This window comes from Gopherus evgoodei, chromosome 7, assembly GCF_007399415.2.
Source record: "Gopherus evgoodei ecotype Sinaloan lineage chromosome 7, rGopEvg1_v1.p, whole genome shotgun sequence".
Lineage (NCBI taxonomy): Eukaryota > Metazoa > Chordata > Testudines > Testudinidae > Gopherus > Gopherus evgoodei.
The window spans coordinates 23,175,511-23,199,237 of NC_044328.1; the positions used below are offsets into that span (position 1 = coordinate 23,175,511).

The 23,727-nt window shown below is 43.5% G+C and overlaps 1 protein-coding gene across 2 annotated transcripts in view; it reads right to left on the reverse strand.

Moving 5' to 3' along the window:
- The window catches only part of ADAM12 (ADAM metallopeptidase domain 12), a 328,083-nt gene extending 320,876 nt beyond the window's left edge, over nt 1-7,207 (reverse strand). For both annotated transcript variants that reach the window (XM_030570288.1, XM_030570289.1), the window contains exon 1: nt 6,993-7,207. In XM_030570288.1, coding sequence (XP_030426148.1) covers nt 6,993-7,110 — 118 coding nt within the window. In that variant the 5' untranslated portion in view covers nt 7,111-7,207. The remainder of the gene's footprint in view (nt 1-6,992) is intronic.
- Nucleotides 7,208-23,727: the final 16,520 nt, after the last annotated feature.

Consider the following 23,727-nt stretch of genomic DNA (forward strand, 5'->3'; position numbering starts at 1 on the left):
GAGTCCTAACCCAAAAGGGAGTTGCGGGGGGGTTACAAGGTTATTTTAGAAGAAGGTCATGGTATTGCTACCCTTACTTCTGCACTGCCTTCAGAGCTGGTGGCCGGAGCGAGGCGGCTGTTCACCAAGTGCCCAGCTCTGAAGTCAGAGCCCTGCCAGCAGCTGCACAGAAGTAAGAGTGGCCATACCATACCAGGCCATCCTTACTTCTGCACTGCTGGCTTCAGAGCTGGGCAGCTGGAGAGTGGCAGCTGCTCACTGAGGGCCCAGCTCCGCAGGCAACAGCGCAGAAGTAAAGGTGTCAATACTATACCATTCCAGCCTTACTTCTGCGCTGCTGCTGGCCGTGGCTCTGCCTTTAGAGCTCAGCTCCTGGTCAGCAGCCACCGCTCTCCAGCTGCCCAGCTCTGAAGGTCAGCGCCGCCGAAAGCAGCAGTGCAGAAGTATGGGTAGCAGTACCATAACTCCTACAATAACCCTGTGACCCCTCCACAACTCCTTTTTAGGTCCGGATTCCTACAGTTATAACACCGTGAAATTTCAGATTTAAATAGCTGAAATCATAAAATTTACAATTATTTAAAACCCTGTGACCATGAAATTGACCAAAATGAACTGTGAATTTGGTAGGACTCTACTCATAGGGATAAAGACTAAGGCCCACATCCTCTAAAGGGATTGAGGCACTTAACTCCCATTGATTTAAATGAGAGTTTGGCACCTAATGGCTTTGAGGATCTGGACCTAAGTGCATCTCTGTCTCAGCAGCTGAACCTAGACCTTGTCTGTGGTGGGTTTTAACTGCTGGTGTAAATTTCAAATATCTACAAGGGACCAGTCCTCAGCCAGTTTAAATTGTGCTCTGCTGGGTTACATCATTAGAACTATGTTAATTCAGACCAGATGAAGATCTGGTCCATGATTTAAATTGTTGCAATTTATCTCTGTTTGAAGCATGAATAAACTGCACCTGGACAATTCATGCCAGGCATATTTAATCCTAATTTAGCGCCAGGGCAAGGAGAGGGAAATGTAGCAATAAGGACCCACAGTTTTTAGGGGGACAGAATTACACTTTACTAAAAACCATTTAGTACGTGACATTGGTTTCTGAAGATGCCGTCCGGAAATAAATATAGCTGAAGAAGGCTACATATTTATACATGACACTAAGTGTATTTCCATTACCATCAGTACATCTCAGTTTCCACTTAAGGCCAGACTGTGGCCAGTCTCTCTCTGGGGGAGAAAGGAGCATACCTTTCCCCAGTTGTCACAACCACAATCCTTGCTCTCCTTTGGCCACTACAGCTAGCTGTACAAAGAAAAGAGTGCATGTTGCAACTCATTACAAGACTGTACTAACCAACATACAGTAATAAAAAAATAATACATGGAGATATATCTATCTCATTGAACTGGAAGGGACCCTGAAGAGTCATCAAGTCCAGCCCCCTGCCTTCACTAGCAGGACCAAATACTGATTTTGCCCCCAGATCCCTAAGTGGCCCCCTCAAGGATGGAGCTCACAACCCTGGGTTTAGGAGGCTAATACTCACTGAGCTATCCCTCCCCCACATTAAGCTACCTGCATGCTTGTGGCACAATGTACCTAGTCCAAAATCCATTGAAGTCAATGGCAACACTCTGAGTGACTTCAGTAGGCTACAGTTTTGATCCAGCACCTCCGGTGCTGCTACTGGAGACTCAGTAGTGCCCCAAATAAAAGTTTCTGCCTAGCAGGCACAATGCAGACCTTAGTTCTTTTCATATTGGAGATTTCCTGTGATCAAGATCCCTTATCATATGAGTTTTAGAGATGTTGACTGTGACGTGAAGGATACACCACAACGTACAATGTATATGTTTGAATGTAAAACTTAAAAAAAAAATCCCAATATTTGAGGTAGGCTTTGGGTAAAAGGCAAAAACAGAATGAGAGAAAAATGGAAATAGAAAAAGGGATGAGAGCAAACAAGAGATCCCTCCAATATGAATACCAAGAAGAGAGTCAGACCGTCTGAGCAGAATTGGTTGTTGCAGGAGATAGAGAGCCAAGGAAAGCTTGCCCATGTAATGGAGCATGGCCTTGTTAGCATTCGAATATTTCAGACCTAAACAGAAAACACCCCTAAGAATGGTATTTTCCAGCTTACAACGCCTTTCGCTGTGAAAAGCCAAGAACAAAATCATCCTGTCAGTCTATAAGGGACACAGGCTTTAATAGTTAGACTCTCAGATGCAAGGCTTGGCAATAACAACAACAAGCTCTGGGTTTGCCAGAGATACAAATATGCACATTGCTCCATTGCCCCTACAGGCTCTGAACTAGCAGAGGATTGAAAGTGACATACGGTCTGCTTGAAAAATAGATCTCACTGTTATCAATTTGCATGTTACAATGAAGCCCTTTTAGTACAAATGATACTGCCCCAAAGCATAACAATACTGAATAAAATGAAACCGTGGCAAGCTCCATGGACAATTTGCACTGGCAATTTGAGAAATGTTAGAAGCATAAGGGCCACTAGTGATAAAACTGTCAGGATTAGGAAATGTGAGATCTGAACCAGGCTGGTGAAGATCCAAATAAACTATTACAGGAATTCAGACTTTTTAAACAGAATTTCATGATCAATAGCGTGTCAACTCCAGCTGACAGTTTCAGCAGAAATAACAGATAAACATAACCCTGATTTGTTGCAGTCACTCACAGATCATTAGAGAGCTGCTGTCAGGGCAGTCTCAGTGCTGTGAGCAGGATGACAAGTAGTCTGAAATGTATGCAGTAGATCATTACGTAGAAGTTGCTCCTCATAGCTAGGGAGCAACATTTCCAACAACCATCAAGGAAAAAGGGAGATTAGAAATATGGCAAAAACAAACAAATTGGATACCTCTCCTGCAGGCAGGGGGAACAGACAAGATCAACTGGAACAGAGCATTTCAGGGCGGGGTCAGAAGAGGGACATCCTCAGCTGGTGTAAACTGGCACAGTTCCATCAAAGACAACAGAGCCACACCTATGTACACCAGTTACAGACCTTACACAGGGTGTCCAAAATATCTGTAGGAAAGTCAGTTTGGCCAACAGTCAAATGCGCACGTGTTTGTACAGAGTCCAAGCTTATCCCCCTCAACCTCAGCAATAGTTTCAAGATGACACTAAAAAGAGCTCTGAGGGTTACATGGGAATCAAGTAGGGCTCAATCAAAGGGAGTTTTTCTATTGACTCCAAAAAGACTCCAGAGGGAGCAATATGACAAGAAAGTAAGTGTTTAATTTTGCAGGTTTACTAAGGATGAAATCCATTCCTATGCTGAAGACCAACACCCAAAGGTATCAATAAAGAAGATGACAAGATTTGAGAGAGAAGAGAATATATGATAAGATGTGATCGGGGGGGGAAAGGTGGGAGAAGGACACGTTCAGTGGTAACTGTAAGAAAGGCGGGAGACTGGGAATTGTAAGAACTAATAGTTATTAACTTAGAAAGTTTAGGATTGGAAATGGGAAGACATGAGGAAAGAGTCAAATCCAGTAAGTGGCTCTTGACAGATGGTAGCCCCTTAAGAGGAGTTATAGTTTATGCCTATTCATCCATGATCTTAAACTCTCAGAGCCATTAACATTCATTGCATAAATATTTAGGCACTTAAACTCTCATAAACTGTCCATGTGAAGTACTACTATGCAAGCACAGAAACCATTATATATGGTTTAATATCTCAGATGTATAAATCTTTCCTTCTTCAAAATACCAAAATCAAGCAGGTTATATTATGAACCCTGCACAGCAAGTTTTCAGCCCAGATACAACACAAGTAATTGAAGAAGCACTAGCCATGCCTTGATTCCACAAGCTCATATGCATCGTTGTCCCCTGGGCCCACAGAGATAAGGATTAGTTCTCACATCTGATGGGTTTGTATGCTACCAGTTGACTGTAACCAGTTGATGTCTTCCTAGCTCACAATCTGGGGATGTCAGTTGACCAAAATAATGACCCTAGTTCACCCATGCACAATTACATCAAATATGCATGTTCTCAGATCAAGTGGATCATGAAGTTCTATTTGTGGTAGGACTATGGCTCTGTCTTCACTAGGAAAATGATAACGGTTTGTTAACTAACATGGGTTAACCCATGTTAAATAACATGTTTGTTACTTCAGTGCCCTTGGGGCCAAGATGGAGTCTGCTCTGCAGGCCGCTCTGGCCAAGAGAAGGCACATGCAGGAATGCAGCAGGAAAAATCCCTTCCACCCCAGAGGCACCTGTTCCTAACCCCCCAGAGTGAACACACATACCTACAGGAAAAGTACAATGGATATAAGAAAGGGAATTATTTATTTACAGAGGGATGAGAGGAGAAAACAAGGGGAAAGATAGGAGGAGCAGTAAAACAGGGCTGCATCCAAGCCAAGGCCCCACGGACAAAGTGGTAGCACAATCTGGAAGGGCAGACACTGAGCAATGTGTCTGCACACAGAGTTCAGGAGTCCTGAGCAAAGCTCCAGTCCAGTGGTGAGTCTTGGGTGCTCCTGGTCACCTTCAGCGCCAGTGAACTTTTCCCAACAAACCCCTCCAGTGCCCTCCTCTGCCACTCTCTGCAAAGCCACACAGAGCGACCACCTCCTCACTTAACTATCTAGCAGCCTCCTTCCTTGTTCCCAATACAGAGTCACAAGCCCCAGTACTCACAGCCCCATGCAGCTCTGGGCAGCCATGATACTGGGTCCAGTTCCGGCCTGTCCTTCTCCGGCAATTCCTCCCTGGCACAGGGCTCCTCCTGGCTCCTGTCCTGGGGTGTCCCCGATCAGCCACCCTGTCCTTCCCAGGCTTCAGGCAGGTTCCCTGCTGCTTCCTTTGGGATGGCCTGCAGGCTGCAGCCCTTCTCTCTCTCTCCCCCAGCTCCAGAAAGCCCCCTAGCATTTCCCTCCTTTTTTCTCACTCTCCCACTCCCCGCTAGGAAAAAGATTTAAAGGGGCCATGCTCTCTAAACTCCAAAGGGTTACATGTTGATAAGGGTATCTTTTCTTATCACATTAGTTAACATGGGTTAACACTTAGTTACCATACCGTTAATTTTCCTAGCAAAAACAAAGCCACAGTCCCAGCATAAATCTGCTGTGCATAAATTTAGGGACTAAACAAAAGCTAAATTTCAAATTGGAATAGTAGACACATGCAAACAGGTCTGTAGGAACAGGTACTTCTTTCCTGTGCTATATATTTATGCAATTTACCAACTCTCTCTCTCTCTCATAAATTATACAATGTCAGCTATTAGTTAAAGCAGGGGACAGAGTCAGACCTCTGTGTTTGATTCCTGACTCTGTCACTAACTTGATGAGTGAACTGGGGACAAGATGACTCCAAATATTTCTGAGAAACTGGCATAACAAATCTAAGACAATACTGTTAAACATTTTAAGCAAATATTTATTCAAATATTTAAATAAATTCTGTGTTCCCTTAGCATGAATATTCTAGATAGAAAATAAAGCTTTCACTAAGGAGGAAAAATAAAACAGATGTTAAGCCCGAAATGCCCAAATACTCATCTAAAGTGGATTATGACTCACATCTGACTAACAGTTCAGATTTCAAATTCTACACCAACATGCAATTCAAAATTCTTACTGTTGGTGGTTGCTTACAGAAATTATCCACTCAGATCCCAGAAACAATACCACATGACCCAGGAAACTAACCAGCAAAGTACAAATATCCACTTTCAAATATTCATGTGGAACTGTCCTCCACTGAGTCTACAGACTCAGGATTAATAGCTGAATTCACATGTAATTTTGAATGATAAATCCATTTCTCCCAATTTATGTTCAGAAAATTCATAAACAGAGAAGCAAAGTGTTTTGAATAGATTACTTATTATAAATTGTTTGCCCTTCCCTAAATAATTCTTACCAAATTCACTGGGGTGTTGTAAGGCTAAATTTTCAGTAAAGTGCTTGAAAATCTTCAACTGAACATATGCGAGTGTTTTATTGTAAAATAAACGGGAACCAGGTGAACAGCCCATAGCAACAGGTTTAAGGGGGGCGAGAAACAGTTGAAGATTCTCTACATACTGGAACAGTACCCAAAAGAAAGGCTATGGTGTGAATACTCTTCAGTCCTTGAGCTATTTATGCAGGTCTGCATTTCAAGTTGCTAGGGCAAATTAATTGAGGTGAGATTTCAAAGCAATCTCGAGTGTAACTGGTATCTCGTTGAAACACACAGCAAAATCCTTCCGAAAGAAAAGAGAGACTTTAGAAAGAGGTCTCCCACGCTCCTTCATCCCCAAATAGGTGAGACTAGGTCTGATTTGTGCAATGTGCGGCTAGAGTTTGTCAAGGCAAAACTTGAAAGCAAAGACAGAACTTAGTAACCGATTAGATCAACTTTTGTATGGCGTGTGTCCCTCTGTCCCGGGGTCCTCTGCATCAGTAACGAGAATCGCCTGCCACATTGCCCCGGGGGGGGGGGGAGGAAGGGGCATGAGAGGCGCGAGGGCTAATGCAAGCTTGGGTACTCTGCGGCTGGAGCGCTGGCGCTGCAGCTAAGCAGGCAGCAGCCCTCCAGCCCGGCTCTCTGGGCTGCAATGAACACAGCCAACGCAGCGTGAACTAAGCTAACTCCCCCTCACACGCAAAGACAGCGGCACAACCAGAGCAAAAGAGGAGCTGGGGAGGCTGGGGAACGCGGTGCGGCTGCTGCTCTCAGAGAGGAGCTGGATTTGCAGAGCAGACGGGACGGGATAGTAACTGGAAGAAGAGGTTGCAGCTAGGAGAGAAGGGGTATTTTTTTTGGGGGGGGGAATGCAAATATGCAGAAGCCCCAGGGTGGCGGGGAAATGCCAAGGGAAACTCTGCTTCTTTCTAATTGCGTCGGCGCGGGTGAAGGGGTCCAAACTTGGCCGTATCATATGCTGGCTTGTGCCCTGGAAATGTGTGTGTATGTGTATAAAAGCATCGTCAACTTACCTTGAGCCCTGGACGATGCTATAAAGAGCCAGCTTAGGCTCAGCAGCAGCATGAATCTCTGGGCTGGGGGGTGAGGAGGTGGGAAACGCCGCTGCTCTGCATGGAGACGCTTTGACATCTTAGCCCAGACTGAAAGAGACAAACTTTCATCAGCTAGGGCTGGAGAATAGCACCATAATATACAGTTACAGAGAGGAGCGAGCTGGGACGCAGGATGTGAGAGATTTCCTGCATGCAGTTAACTCCCAAACCCCTCCTGCTCCTGCATGGACTGCTGATGAGCTGGGCTTTGCTTTTATTAAAAAAAAAAAAAAAAAAAAAAAAGTTGTTTGGGGTTTGGCTTTTTTCTTTTTTTTTTTTTTTTTTTTTGGCAAGAACTATCTGTTGACCGTTGCAATAAATGAGCACACTGTCCGTGTTGGCTAGCAGGAGGCACTAAAGATCGTTGGTGAAAGAAGGCAGGCCTGGGAAATCTGCCCCTTGCCAACATTTACCGTTCTCATTACAATGGAACAAATTATTGTCCTCCTGCCGCCCCTCACGGCGTCTCCGCCGGGTCCTACGGCCCTCCACTCTCGCCCTGCACACGGTAACAGTTTTCTGTTGAGGAGAGGTTACTCAGGCACGGTGGTGTTCCTGAAACGACACATCATCCCCATTCTCAGATCTGCCAAGCCTCCTTCAGTTGGAAGGAGACTCCCTCCTGTGGGATTAATTTTAAGGTTAGCTTTAAAGTCTCCTCCTCTTTTGCTGCAGTGACTGGTATATGTGTTAGAAGTTTCCCCCTCTAGTGATAAGTGATCTGGATGAAGCTTCTCCTCCCTGCTCAGGGAGGGTTGTATAGTGTTCTAGTGATTTCTGTTACACACAGGGTGATGGCTTAGTCGGAAAATCAACATGAACGTGTAATAAGAACAGAGAAATTCTTTATTGGTTTCATATTATTGTAGGTTATTTCTGATCCCTGGGGCTTCTACTTTACAGTGTTTAAAAGTTTAATGAACAAAATAGGTTGTTTTAAAAAAAAATCTTCCTCATTCACATTGTCAACAGTTAGCTGGGAAACAAAAAAAAAACAACAAAAACCCAGACAGTAGTTTATGCCCATCAAACCCTTAGCCCGCCACCAAAATACATATAAATGCAGCAATTAATGTGTCTCAGGGTTTCTCTCAGGGAAGGGAGAAAGAAAGGCCACGATCCTGGAAACACAAAGCTGCCTGCATTTTACACATGTAGTTCTATTGAAATCAGGGGGATACTCATAGGCATAAAGTAACTCATATGTGTGAGGTCCTAATTCTGCAATTTTTTCCACTCAGGATTCTTCTTGTGTGGAACAATTTTCAGGATGAGGGCCTAAGCTTGGGCCTTTGCCAACAAAAAACAAAGACAAAAGCACACTCACAAACCCCACAGAGCTGTGCAAATTTGACAGTCCTGATATTTGGGGCTTTTTCTTACATAGACTCCTATTACCCCCCACCCTCATCCTGGTTTTTCACACTTGCTATCTAGTAACTAGGAGCCCCTCCCCCCCACATGCTATAAAAAGTCCAAGCCCCCTGTCCTATAACAACTGATTTTCCACATATAAAAGCCAGAGCCTGCGTTAGGAGGTAGCAGGCAGGGCAATTGCCTGGGACCCCACGCCACAGGGAGCACCGCAAAGCTAAGTTTCTCAGGGTTCAGCTTCAGCCCCAAGTGATGGGTCTCAGGGCTGCGGACTGCAGTACTACACACCGCTTTCTGCCCTGGGCCCTGGTGAGGCTAATGTCAGCCATGCTTTGCAGACCCCCTGAAACCTGCTCACAGCCTCCACCACCATCCCCCACAGGGGTCTCTGCACTCCTGCTTGAGAACCACTCTTCTAGTGAGTTTAAAGGCAGTAATTATACTATGAAGGGTATCTTCGGATCACATATGGGTTTGAAAGATTTGTACAATCTGACATGAAATGAAATAGTACAAGTCCTTTTAGCTGTCTACCTCTCCTCAGACTTAAGATATTCCGCACCTCCACCAAAAGGTGTCAAAACATGTGCAGAACTCTGTTTCTCTAATTTCTCAGAGTTTTGATTTGCATTTCTCACCCCCACTAGAAAATTCTATGAACACACCGACAAAGACAGTTTTTGAGAGGTGAGCAAGGATTTGTTTCTGATAAAATTTCACCAAATGTTAATATGGTTTCATTTTGTCCATTTCTCTCTTTTGTGCAGGTGAAATCTGGGTAAGTTTTAGATGCATTTAAAATGTATGTCTTTAATGGATACCTTATTCCAAGTTATACAGCTAGATAAACCCCTTTGGGCAGGGTCTCATTTTTGTGTACTGTACAGCACAAAGCACACTGAATGAGTTAAACCCAATAAGAGCAAAACAATTTTTTGAATTTGCAAATTATCACAATCCAAAATAGCCAGATTGTGTCTGGAAGCTACTATCCAAATGCAGGCCATCTCTAATGGAGAATGATTCATGTAGAGGTGTTTAAATGAAGTAGTAATTGGGAGAAAAAGTATCCTAAAAACAAAGAAAACTTCTGAATGGGAAGAACTCATTCTCTACCCTGTCTATGTACAACTATAGTTCTCAGGCAGGTGTTATTATTTTCCAGTATAACTTTACATTGGTTTATGCTATGATTATTCTTTATCCCATGGATCTGTTTTTTAGAACAGTTAAGTGTCAGTGGAAGGTTGCCAATGCCCATTTTTTTTGACCCAGATAATTTCAACTTTTTAATTTTAAAATCTAGTTAATGATGCCACTTTTTTTTTGAAGGGATGATTTATTGTATGTATCCCAATACCTTCAAAATGAAGGTTAAAAACAATAATCCCCTTGTGTCCAAAAAGCCAGAAGATTCTTTATGGCCCTTGGTAACACCCAACTAAGTCAGGAGAGGCTGTAGCTTTTCTGTCCTTTGAAGGTATATTTTCTTAAAACATAGGGTAAAAAATTAAAAAGCAACACATGCTTTTAAACAGCTCCTCTTTATGCTCATGTAGACTCCTGGCAATGCATTTCAGTGTTGTGATTTGTATTTAATTAAGTATTCCCCAGTTGCCTTATTTTTTGTTCATTCACCAAGTCTGCGGGAGGAGGGGGGGAACCTGTGGCTTTGCTCCTTCCCCACCCGCCCCCACCTCCACAGCACAAGGTGAGGAACTGAGAATACTATAATTCCTGTGATACTACTCAGAATATACAATTCAGTTTATTTTCATGGGGTTTAAAGTGAATCAATTAAGAGTTTTTATCACCAAGGAATCCAGAGTGCTTTGTTAACCATCTCAGGCTGGAGGACAGCAGCAAACTCTCAAAAATGCAGGATATACAATTTTGGCCAAAGATCTAGAACCAAACTCTCATTCATTAAAAACAAACTCATTACTGACCATGGAAAACAAAACAAACCTTGATTTCTTAGGTTTCAAAGTGGGTTTTAGCCCACGAAAGCTTATGTCCAAATAAATTTGTTAGTCTCTAAGGTGACACAAGTACTCCTTGATTTCTTAAGGACTCATACTAAAAAACCCACTTGCAGTAAATTTTATGAAACTCAACTTATCTACCTTAGATTAATGAATGGGTGAGCAAGAGCAAATCAAACTGCTGCTGCCAGGTACCCTGGATATTTCAAAGGTAGGCCCTGGTCCTGCAGATTTTTCCATATAGGCAAATACCTGTCTAGTCATTTTTTTAATTTTAAAAAAATCTTATCCATTTAAAAATGTCAGTGTTTTTTCTTGTTTGTGGTTTTACCAATCATGTTTTGTTCTCTCACCCTGATTTTACTCTCTCACCCTTTCCCTTCCCCCCACCCATTTTTGCCCCACTTGCTTCCCATAAAGTATCTTTACTTACTCTAGTGCAGGGGTAGGCAACCTGGCACACGAGCTGATTTTCAGTGGCACTCACACTGCCTGGGTCCTGGCCACTGGTCCGGCAGGGGGGCTCTCCATTTTAATTGAATTTTAAATGATGCTTCTTAAACATTTTAAAAACTTTATTTACTTTACATACAACAATAGTTTAGTTATATATTATAGACTTATAGAAAGAGCCTTCTAAAAACAATAAAATGTATTACCGGCACACAAAACCTTAAATTAAAATGAATAAATGAAGACTTGGCACACCACATCTGAAAGGTTGCTGACCCCTGCTCTAGTGCTTCCAATACTTCTTATGTTTGGGACCCACACCTCCTTCTGTCTGGGGCACATGACATCCTGTGAAGGTAGCAGCTCTTCAGGCAACTGCTGCTCATTCAGCCCCTTGGTTTTCTCCTCCTGACAATTGGGCCACTACTTCTCTTGTACTGTGAGATGAGGGAGGAAAGAAGAGGAGACAGAAGGTAGGTAGCTGGTCTGCATGGAGTGTGGTAACAGGACACTAATCTGCATTAACACAATCACTAACTCACAACTGAACTGACAATTCAGCCTCATTTGGCATCAAGCCTCAGGTAGCTGCCCTGTCTCACTGGTATAAGATTGACATGCTTGAATGGAATCTTCTAGACTAGTGTGACATTTGCTGTGATCTAGAAAACAAAACAAAACAGTGAAGGCTTAAGGGTCAAAAGCTTCTGAGAGGTAATCTTGGCTCTGTTTTGGAAAAATCATGGAGCAGGTCCTCAAGGAAACCATTTTGAAGCACTTGGAGGAGAGGAATGTGATCAGGAATAGTCAGCATGGGTTCACCAAGGGCAAGTTATGTCTGACCAACCTGATTGCCTTCTATGATGAGGTAATTGGCTCTGTGGATATGGGGAAAATGGTGGACATGATATATCTTGACTTTAGCAAAGGTTTTGATGCAGTCTCCCAAGGTATTCTTGCCAGCAAATTAAAAAAGTATGGATTGGATGAATGGACTATAAGGTGGATAGAAAGCTGGCTAGATTGCCGGGCTCAACGGGTAGTGGTCAACTGCTCAATGTCTAGTTGGCAGCCGGTATCAAGTGGAATGCCCCAGGGCACAGACCTGGGGCCAGTTTTGTTCAACATCTTTATTAATCTGGATGCTGGGATGGATTACACCCTCACCACGTTTGCGGATGACACTAAGCTTGGGGGAGAGGTAGATATGCTGAATGGTAGGGATAGGATCCAGAGTGACCTAGACAAATTGGAAAATTGGGCCAAAAGAAATCTGAAGAGGTTCAACAAAGACAAGGGTAGAGTCCTGCACTTAGGATGGAAGAATTCCATGCACTGCTACAGGCTGGGGACCAACTGGCTAAGCAGCAGTTCTGCAGAAAAGGACCTGGGGTTTAGTGGACGAGAAGCTGGATATGAGGCAGCAGTGTGCCCTCGTTGCCAAGAAGGCTAACGGCATATTAGGCTGCATTAGTAGGAGCATTGCCAGCAGATTGAGGGAGGTGATTATTCTCCTCTAGTCAGCACTGGTAATGCCACATCTGGAGTACTGCATCCAGTTTTGGGCCCCCCACTACAGAAAGCATGTGGATAAATTGGAGACAGTCCAGCAGAGGGCAACAAAAATGATCAGGGGTCTGGGGCACATGACTTATGAGAAGAGGCTGAGGGAACTGGGCTTGTTTAGTCTGCAGAAAAGAAGTGTGAGGGAGGATGTGATAGCAGCCTTCAACTACCTGAAGGGGGGTTCCAAAGAGGATGGAGCTCGGCTGTTCTCAGTGGTAGCAGATGACAGAACAATGAGCAATGGTCTCAAATTGCATTGGGGGAGGTCTAGGTTGGATATTAGGAAAAACTATTTCACTATTTGGGTGGTGAAGCACTGGAATGGATTACCTAAGGAGGTGGTGGAATCTCTCATCCTTAAAATCTCAAGGCTTAGCTTGACAAAGCCCTGGCTGGGATGATTTATTTGGTGTTGGTCCTGCTTTGTGCGGGGGGTTGGATTAGATGACCTCCTGAGGTCTCTTCCAACCCTAATCTTCTATGATTGGGTAAATCACTTCACTTCCTGGCCTCAATCTCCACAATCGGTAAATTGGAGAAGAATACTTCCTCACAGGATTTTGAGAGAGTTCATTAGTTAACATCCATACAGTATTTCAAAAAGGCTAAATCCTGTACAAGTGCGAAGTATCATTTCTTATTGCCATTAATGCAGGGAAGCCAGGAAAGTGTGCTTTGTTCTCCAGCTTCCCAACCACCTCTTACTCTATTGCATGGAACTGTCTATTACCGTATCGAATGAAAATTGACAGAGCTTTAGCAGCCTCTGCTTTCAGACAGCTGTGTTTATTTAAAAAAAAAATTCCTAAAATATTTCTGAGTGCAATGTTAAACCTGTGAAAGAGGATTTGTTTGTGGCATTAGTCCCTGTTCTTTGGCTTGGGCCTGATCGCTTTACTGAAAGAGAAGAGAACTTGGGGTTATTGAGTGAAAACTTTGCCCAAGGAAGGTGTGCAGTATCACTAGGACTGATTAATATACCAGTAGTTGAAAATAAGGCACAGTAGAAAAATAAACAGCACATCAGCTATAAAAGCAGGAATCTGAGAGGCTGAGATGCTTGTAACAACGAGTATTACATTCAAGTCACAAGAATACCACATGCTGTCATTCACAGGTGTAAACAACCTGTCTGTACCAGACAGGCATGTCCAAGGGACACTTGGTCTGAAATTTTGTTCACATATCAGTATAGGTCAACTTTGATTACCAGAATCCAAGCTAATCAAAATGCTTGGTTATCCAAAAGTTTGCATGTATTATTTTATAATAAATGCAACATGTTTGTATGATTAGAAGCAAAAAGGTAGATTTGAGAGTAAGCAGCAGAATGGTGCTAAGTATAGCAGAAATCACCCAAAGACAAACATAGCCTGAAGAAAGGAATACACAAGGACAGATGCCTGGGAGACTAGAGAGGAGGGAAGCAGAGAAAGAGTCATCAGCAAAAATGAGGATAACCAAAAGACAAACTCCTGGAAGCTATATGAAGAGAGGATATTGAGAAGAAATTAGTTAGCATCAAAGACAGGAGGGAAAGTGGGTGCTGAATCTGGAGAAGAAGCCCCTAGGTAAGGAATGTATATAGAAATGTTATACTCATTAAGTGCTGTGATAGATGGAAGGCACTATAATATATGACTGGATCAAGCCTCACAACATCTGTGCAGTAGACAAGTATTATGCCCATTTGACAGATGAGGAGACTGAGAGAGAAGGTTTAAAAATGACTTTTCCAGGGTCACAAGGAAGAAAAACTGATGCAGACAGGATTCAGAATTAGAAAAAGAAAAGATTCGCGCAAGCTGACACTCTCACCATAGATCTCTCCTCCACCACTGCAGTTGTAAAGTCACACCTTTCTCAACTATTCCAAAGCACACCATTGCTGAAGTTTCTCCAGTAGATAATGGATAAGGACTATAGAATTGGGGTGATATTTGCTTCCTTTGTAGAGTGCTTTGTGATCTGCTGATGAAAAGCACTGTCAGAGCTAGGTATTATTATGCATGGAGTTATGTTGGTCGACCTCCCCACAGAATTGGATATGGCCACCTGTGAAATCTGTCCATCTCATCACAGATATATGGCAAGAGTTAGCACAATTGTGCTGAGATAGTGTCAATCATTCCTCTAAGGCTACACCCAGAGAGTCATGATAGCACTAACTCATCATCCTCTCCCACATTCCGCTCAACATCTCTGCAAAGCCACTAAGGACGACTGTGAAACATTGACAGCAATATATATTGGTACCCAGCCCAGTACTACATCTCCTTCACGTCAGATGGAAATAGAAACCATTTCCCAGCTGTTCAGATGTCTGGCTGAGATCAGCAACTGGAAGAAGGGCAGCTGACTGAACCTCAATTCCAAAAAGACAAAGGTTTCTGGTGGGGAGATAGCACCTCCATAATAATACCTAACTCTTGTCTAGCATTTTTCATTCCCTAGATTCACAAAAGGTAGTCAGTATCATCATCCCTAGTTTACAGATGAGGAAAAAAGGACACACAGGGAGAGACGTAACTAGCCCAAGGTCATAACATTGTCTTCCACTGAGGATGCTCTCAGATCATTAAGAATCATACATAGACTCTGTTCTCCTAAATCCTCAGCTTCTTCTCGATACCTGTAACAGCAAAATAATACCATTACCCGTCTGTGTTTCGCAAGATGTCCACATCTGCTCTTCTCACATTTTGACTGTGCCACAGGCATCTGTGTATTCATGGTCTCCAGGATTGACAATTAAGATTCTCTTTATTTTGGAATGAAATGCATGTCCTTCCTATAAAGTTTGACTCAGTTCAGAACACAAGCCAATGAAAGATCACTTCTCCCTCTCTTCATTGGCTCCCTATGGAATCAGGAATCTGTCAGATTGTTTTGCTGTGTGTAGAATGCAAGTACAGTGGTAAGTGTCATATTGTTGTAGAAATAGTGTGAAAAGGAGGGTGGAGGTGGGTCTGTAGTATCTGAAAAAGATACAGGACATGTCCCTGTACTTAAGCAGACTTAATAACCCCTATATGCCTCATCACACAATGTTTATACATAATAAAAGGAAATTATGTTTCCCTGAATAATGCTGATATACGTTGTCAAGGCTGATTCTCTAGAGCATATACAATGGCTTAACATTCCTTTTCTGAAAATGACCAGGGGCTTTCCCTCTCAGAAAGTTTTTTTGCTGACAAACATGATAGTATGAAATTGTTGATTTGGTCCTTCCTGCATTAAAACTGCTCCTACACCATGTCATAACCATATGTGTCCAAGTGAACGGTTGGTCGAAGTCCGGGGCCCATAGGATAGGGTCAGACATAAGGGTCACCTTAAGCTGGTTAAAGGCTTTCTGACACTTCTCAGTCCACTGAACCGCATTTGGCTGTTTTTTCCTGATTAGGGGTGTTAGTGGGGTGGCAATTTGGTTGCAGTGTGGTACAAATCACCAGTAATACCTGGCCAAGCCCAAGAAGGATTGGACTTGCTTCTTTGACTTAGGAACAGGCCAATTTTTGATAGCATTTACTTTAGCCTGTAGGGGGTTGATAGTTCCTCGACCCATGTGGTGTCCAAGGTACATTACCCTGTTTAGGCCTATTTGACAATTTTTGGCCTTAACAGTTAATCCTGCCTCCCTTATGCACTGGAAGACATCTTGGAGGTGTTCTGCCCATGAATCTGAGAATATGGCCACATCGTCCAGGTAGGCGACTGCAGATTCCCCAACTCCAGCCAGAAGGTTATCTACCAGTCTCTGGAAGGTGGCAGGTGCATTTTGCGGTCCGAAAGGGAGCACATTAAATTCATACAGCCCCACATGGGTGATGAAGGCTGATCTTTCCTTGGCTGGGTCATCTAGCAGCACTTGCCAGTACCCCTTAGTTAAGTCTAAGGTGGAGATGAACTGTGCACATCTCGGTTTCTCCAACAGCTCATCTGTGCTTGGCATTGGATAGTCTTCTGGGTGAGTTACATCATTTAGATTATGGTAGTCTATACAAAAGTGGATTTCCCCATCTGGTTTGGGAACCAGAACCACTGGAGAGGTCCATGCACTCTCAGAAGGGCAGATTACATCTGTAACATGTCCTTGATCTCCCTTTCTATTGCGGTTTTGGCTTGAGGAGCCATCCAATAGGGTTGGGCTCTAATTGGGCGAGCATCACCTGTGTCAATGGAGTGGTAAGGCTGTTCTGTCCATCCTGGGGTTGCTGAAAACATTGGCATGAAGCTGGTGCACAGCTCCTGGATTTGCTGTCGCCGCTTACACCCAAGGGTTATGGAAAGAGTCATCTCTTCTATGCCATTGGTGCTTTTTCCTTCATAGTAGACTCCTTCAGGCCACTCAGCGTTGTCTCTCTCCTGGGCTGTAAACTGGAGAATCTTGATTTATCAGGAATAACAGGGCTTTAGAGAACATGGTATACTTTAGGTTTTAGGGCAGTGTCTGGGAATGCTATGAGGTAATTAACAGCTCCCACGCGCTCTTGGACCTTAAATGGCCCCTCCCACAGCGCTTCCATCTTATTGGTCTGGAGAGATTTCAGGACCATGACTTCGTCACCTACTCTGAAGGAACGCTCTCTGGCATGTTTATCATACCAGGCCTTTTGCTCTTGTTGAACATCCTGTAGGTTCTCTGAAGCAAGGGTTAGAGAGTCTTTAAGGGTGGTTTGCAGGTTGGTTACAAAGTCCAAAATGTTAGTTTCTGGAGAAGACATAACCCCCTCCCACTGCTGCTTCACCAACTGTAATGGCCCCTTAACTTCGTGGCTATGAGTGAGTTCAAAGGGTGAAAACACCAAACTGGGATGTGATTCAGCCCTGTTGACAAAAAGCAACTGCTGCAACACTAGATCCCAATCATTGGAGTGCTCATTCACGAATTTACGTATCATGGCCCCCAAAATCTCATTAAACTTCTCCACTAGGCCATTTGTTTGACGGTAGTAAGGGGTGGCAACCAAGTGGTTTACCCCATGAGCTTCCCAAAGACGTTTCTTGGTCCCTACCAGAAAGTTAGTTCCCAAATCTGTAAGGATGTCTGAGGGCCAACCTACCCTGGCAAAAATGTCTATCGATGCCTGGCTCATGCTTTTAGCCCTGATGTTGCTTAGAGCTACTGCCGCCAGCCACTGGGTGGCAAAATCCATGAAGGTCAGTATGTATAACTTTCCTCTGGGTGTCTTCTTAGGGAAAGGACCCAGAATATCCACAGCTACACAGTGAAATGGAACCTCAGTTATCGAGAGTAGTTGAAGAGGGGTTTTGACCTGGTCTTGGGGCTTTCCCACCCTCTGGCACACCTCACAAGACCAGACATGAGAAAGAACGTTACTACCTCTTCTCTCCCAGTGAAATGACTTCCCCAAATGGTCTTTGGTCCTGCTCACCCCAACATGGCCACTAGGTTGATCATGGGCTTAGCTAAAGAGCTTTTCCCTATACTTAATTGGAACTACCAACTGTCTGAGGATGCCAGTCCTTCTTGTGCCCACCAGAAAGGGTTTCCTTGTATAAAAGTCCTCTTTCTTCAACAAACCTGGATCTACTGGAAGAGATGAGAGGTTGTGGGTTGCTCCGTGCCGCCGTCCAAGCTCCCTTGAGGCTTTTATCTGCTTCCTGCTCTGCCTGGAACTGCTCCCTTGATGCTGGAGACATTAGCTCCTCACTGGGTTGTGGATTTGGACTTGGTCCCACCAGAAGCAATGCAGATGATGGGGGTGTCTCCATCGACCGTGAGCCACTCTCCGCTGGTGCACTGGGTTGTACTGAGCTTCTTGCACCAGTGTAGCTGCCCTGCATGTGCAGGGTCTCTGGCGTCCTTTGGTGCTGGCTCCCCTGACTCTGGTGGGGTTGCAAACACAGGCTCTGGTGCTGACTGCTCTGCCAGTTCCAATTCTTGGGCTGGTTTTGTCTGGGTCCCAGAAACTGGATCTTCAACTGCTGCCATAGATTTTGGTCTGGGGTCTGGTTTCATCACCTCTGGCTGAGTCACTGTAGGAGGCTCAGGAATGGAGTTAGGTGTGGAGGTCTGTTTAGCCTGGCTGCAGGTGACCATCCCAACCCTTTTTGTTAGCCTCACATGGTTGGCTAAGTCTTCTCCCAGCAGCATGGGAATGGGATAATCATCAGAAACTGCAAAAGTCCATATTCCTGACCAGCCCTTGGACAGGACAGGCAACTTTGCTGTAGGCAATTTAAAAGAGTTGGCCTTAAAGGGTTGTGCCATCACTTAGGCCTCTGGGTTGATGATTTTGGGGTCCATCAGGGATTGGTGGATAGCTGACACCTGTGCTCCAGTGTCTCTCCATGCAGTAATCTTCCTCCCACCCACATTGTTTCCCTTCCCTCTGGCAGTATTTGCGAGGCATCTGGGCCTGAAGGCTCTCGGTGGGACTCCGAGGTGATGAGTTGCAGTCAGCTGGTACTCTTGGGGCACTTGGCCTTCACACGCCCCAGCTCATCACATTTAAAGCATCGCCCAGCTGACTGTGGGCTGGGGCGGGGTGGATGGTTGGAGAGTGGGGTAGAGGGACAAGAGGGCATCTGGGGTCTCTCTGGCTGTGCGGATGGCTCCTCCTTGCGAGGTGAGGCTTTGGGCTGACCCCAGTGGTGGGGTGCCATCTCAGGTTGCCCCTTCTGGTATCCACATGAACTGCTACTAGCTTTCTTCTTCTCCACCACTTCCGCCCATTTGGTTCCAATCCTCCCTCCCTCAGCTACAGTTTTGGGCTTCCCATTTAGGATGTACCTTTCTATTTCCTCAGGAACACCCTTCTAAGAACTGCTCCATTTGTATTAGGAGAGACAGATCTTCCAGAGATTTAACACTTGCTCCTGATATCCAGGCATCCCAATTTTTTACCATGTGGTAGGTATGTCAGGAAAATGCCACATCTGGTTTCCACATTAGGTCTCTGAACCGTTGAAGGGCATGCTCAGGTGTTAACCCCATTTTAATTCTGGCCTTTTGCTTAAAAGGTTCATATTCATTCATGTGGTCTTAAGGCATTTCAGCTGCCACCTCTGCTAAGGGTCCACTGAGTTATGGCCTCAGCTCCACCATGTATTGGTCTGTAGGGGTGTTGTACCCAAGGCAGGCCCTTTCAAAATTTTCTAAGAAGGCCTCTGTGTCATCGCCTATCTTGTATGTGGAGAATTTCTTGGAATGGGGAACTGTACCTGGAGAAGGACTGTTAGTGTTACCTGGTGGGTCCAGCTTAGCCCTTTCCAGCTTTAAGCGCTTCTGCCTCAGAGTGCTTCATTTCCAAGCACTTTGCCTCTCTTTTCAACTCCGCTTCCAAGCGTATCATCTGTGTGACGAAATTCCTGAGTTCTGACTGCAGAAGACAGTCTGGGTTGAGGGCATCCCTCCATCTTGGCACCTGGATCTTGGGTTGGGGAGGGCTGACCCTTCCCTCCTGGAAAGTTCCCGGTCCCCCATCCCCTCCCTGCATTTCTGACATGGAGCCGGATGTCTGGGCTTGATCTGGGTCGTCTTCTTCATGGTGTGCGGCTTTGGGATTTCAGTGTCCGACCTCAACCTCATGTACAGGCTGCCCTACTTTAGCCTAACTATTTCAGTGCTACAACGCTAGAGGAAAAAAGTAAACTGCTTTTTGGATTCCCTGGCTTTGCAGGCTGAACCCTTTGCATGCCTGTTTAGATAGATAGATTAGATAGAACAAACGAACACTCTCTGGTTTTCAATCAGCCAAAAAGGATTTTAAAAGGACACATTTTTTTGAGGTCTGTGCTTCTGCTTCAAAATGATCCCACTGCTCTGCCACCATGTCAAGGCTGATTCCCCACTCTGCCACTTCGAGTGCAGAAGGTGGGGGCCCACAAGGATTCTAAAAATTAATACTGGCCTCTGCAGACTGATATTAAACTTCCAAGGTCACAGCTTCTCTCTGACCTTGAATGGGTAGATGCTGCCACCACTCAAATGCAAAACCCCTTGGAACCCAAGAAGGCACGCTTGAGAACTTCTTGCTGTGGGGTACCCTCAAGCCCTTTCACCCACCCCCACCCCCCTGGGAAGAGCTGAGAAAGAAAACAAAGAAATCAGCTGTTGTCACCAGCTAACTAAAAAACATAAACCTCGTAAGACACAAAAATCCAAATTCTGTTCTTAAAAAAGGATAAATTTTGGAGTTGTTCTTTTAAAAATCTAAGTTTTCAGATGTATTTTTTTTTGTTTTTAATGAAATTTAAGCATCTAAAATAGGTTTTCTGGGGGTTTAGCTTCAAAGTTACAAGCAACAAAGGTATCTGGGATTACCACAGAGGAATCCACAAGCCATAAGAAACAAACAAAATAAACCTAATCATGTCTTTCTACACCGTTTCTGATCTACTTACGTATCTGGGTTCCAAATAAGCAATTCTAGGTCTGATTCTGATGATTTTCATACTTGGCATTCAGCTTCTCACAGCATAACTGCTGCCCTGTCCCACTCTTCTCCAGAGAGCAACAACAGACACAAAGGGAAAGTCCCCCCATCCCCATTTTAAAAAGTTCTAGACTTCCCATTGGCTCTTCTGGTCAGGTGCCCACTCCCTTCCTTTACCTGTGGACTGTTTTAACAAAGCAAATAGAGAACAGCTACTAACAGGGATTTTATAGCAGGCGGGCTGAGTGTCCATAAAAGGGAACTTCCCTCCCCCCACATTTATCACATGTACAAATAGGATGCTCATGTTATGACACTGATTTCAGTAGAAAACTCTTTCTCTGGGCTCACTTGTCAATGAAGTTGGTTGGATTTTCACCAGTATAACACAGAGTAGAATTTCATTCTCCAAGCCTTGATTGAACCTGTGCCCCAGTTCTTCTTGCACTTTCCCCACATTGGTTACAACATTCTTCACGGCTGATCGTAAAAAGATATCATATTGAAAGTTATATTTCTGTGTAAAAATTTTGAACTTTCTGCGTTTACAAGTAACAGCTGTAAATACTGGAAGTGGAGGAAGCAAATATTGTCTCTGTTTATTGACAGCACTTGGTTTAATTTTTACTGATCCTCTTGGTAGTCAGGTCTTGATCCTGCCACGATCTCTGCACAAGCACCCTCCTATGCCCACACAGATGCCCTTTAGCTTCAACAGGGTTGTGTGAACACAGGGGGCTGCCTGCATGAAGTTCATGTAACAATTGGGGCATTATTCAGTTTCTTCAATGCTGTGAACATTTATAATCAAAGTAGTAAAATAAATAAATAAATAAATAACATTTTTTCTCAGGAATTTAGGAAAATTCTGACATTGTTTAAAGGGTGCTCAATCAAACTAGATTTTTGTAGTCTGGGAATTTCAAAAACTTGAAGTTGATAATTAAAGGGACACTAACACAAATGCATTTCACTCCACTGGAAACTATATTTCCTTTTCAGACACGTATAGCAGGGGTTTGAATTAAGTAGATCACAAAATGGATGTTTTTCTAAAAGATGTTCTGTAGGTATAACAGGAATTAATAGAAGGAACTCCTAAAGCCAATATTACAGAGGAGGTTACGTTGGAGCATCTCAATGATCCCTTCTTGTCTTATGATCTATGAATTATGCATGTGTTTGTAGTTATTGTAAAAAGCCTTGCTACTCCCAAGAGATCCTATATGATTGATATTTTCTTCTAGTCTCTGATGAATTTATTATGCCAAATTCACATTCACTACTAAACATTATATGTCCTCAACATTAGTGTGACTGGACTGTTAAGTATTAAAAAAAAACAAAAAACACAAAACACTTGATTATTATTTTTATTTTTTTAGGAGATAACAGCATTCTCAATATCAGAGGGGAAATGTGCCAGGCCATAGTTTCTTATTAAAATCATAAAGAACTGTAAAATTATATTCACATATAAATAAAACAGAGCCATCCTGAAGTTATTTATGCATTTATAACAAAATGAGATGCAGCAATTTTAATCTTTTAGCAGCAGCCTGTCTCAAAGCTAAAGCTTACTCTGAAAGAATAAACACCTTTCATTAAACAGCACTTATAAGTTGCTACCAAGCATAATTTCAAATCAGAAACAGCCAGGACATAAGGTATAGCTCTTATAAATATCTCATTCCCAATCCCCCACCCCCACCCCCCAAAAAAAGTTGTTGCACTTGGTACTTCTTGCCTCTTCTCTGAAGTATCTTTTTAGACAATGACAACTCACCTTTAGTTACGAGGCAACACAATATGCTACATTTCTTAAAACAGTTCTGATGAAGCTTTGTGTGTTTTCTAACAGGAAGGATATGTTAGAATTGTTATAGCTGAATGGAACAAAACCAGAGTCTAAGAAGCTGAAGAGTTTGCAGGAAACTATATTCTAACAAAAGCAAACAAATAAACACACCTCACTGGGACTTCAAAGCTATTTAAAACCAAAACAAAAAGACACCCCCAGTTTCTTATATAATTAAAACAAATCCAAACCTCACAAAGTTGTCTCTAACCACATCCTTTTCTTGTTGCATAAAACCCCACTCATTAAAAACACACAGACATAAACAAACCAGCACTTTTACCTCTAAAATTCCCTGCCCTAGCCCCTAAACAGCAACTCCTTTCTCTTCTCTATTAGAGCAGCCCAGTCTCTTAATACAATTCTGAACCTAACTAATTTCAGCTGCACCTAATCACTTCCCTGCTGAGAATTCCTCCTTGAGAGGACTGAAAAGTCCTCTGGGGAGCTGACTCCCTCTCCTTCCCAGCCATGTAAAAAGCCCCAGTTTAGTAGTGCCTCTTGCTAGGAGCACTCCTGGAAGAGGGCATATTGTAACTCCAAAGTCCCTTGGCAGAGGTATCAAAAGATTTGTACTCCTTCCCTGTCACAGTCACTTGTTCTTCAAGGAGTTGGGTATTTTATCATTCTCACAAGCTTAGCTACCAGCAGTGTAAGCCTGGAACCTTGGAAGCATTTCCACATCAAGTTCTCATGCTGTCTCTGTTGCCCTGTTCCACCTGCACATCTCCAACTACTAGCCTTTAAAATTTTAAAGCACTGCTGATCTTTCAAGTAGAGCTCTCAATTTTATTATGTACAGAATTAAAATCTTTGAAATGTCACTTCCCTTCCTCTTCCAGCCTCCAGTGAAAAAGCAACAGATTTGTTTCAAAACATTTATACTGTCTTCTGTTTTTAATATCCTGCTATACATCTGTATATTTATCTCCATGAATCTTTTGTCTCTCAAAGCCTATAAGCTGCCTCAATGAAATACTTATATGCTTCTCTAAATTCCCATTATTTTT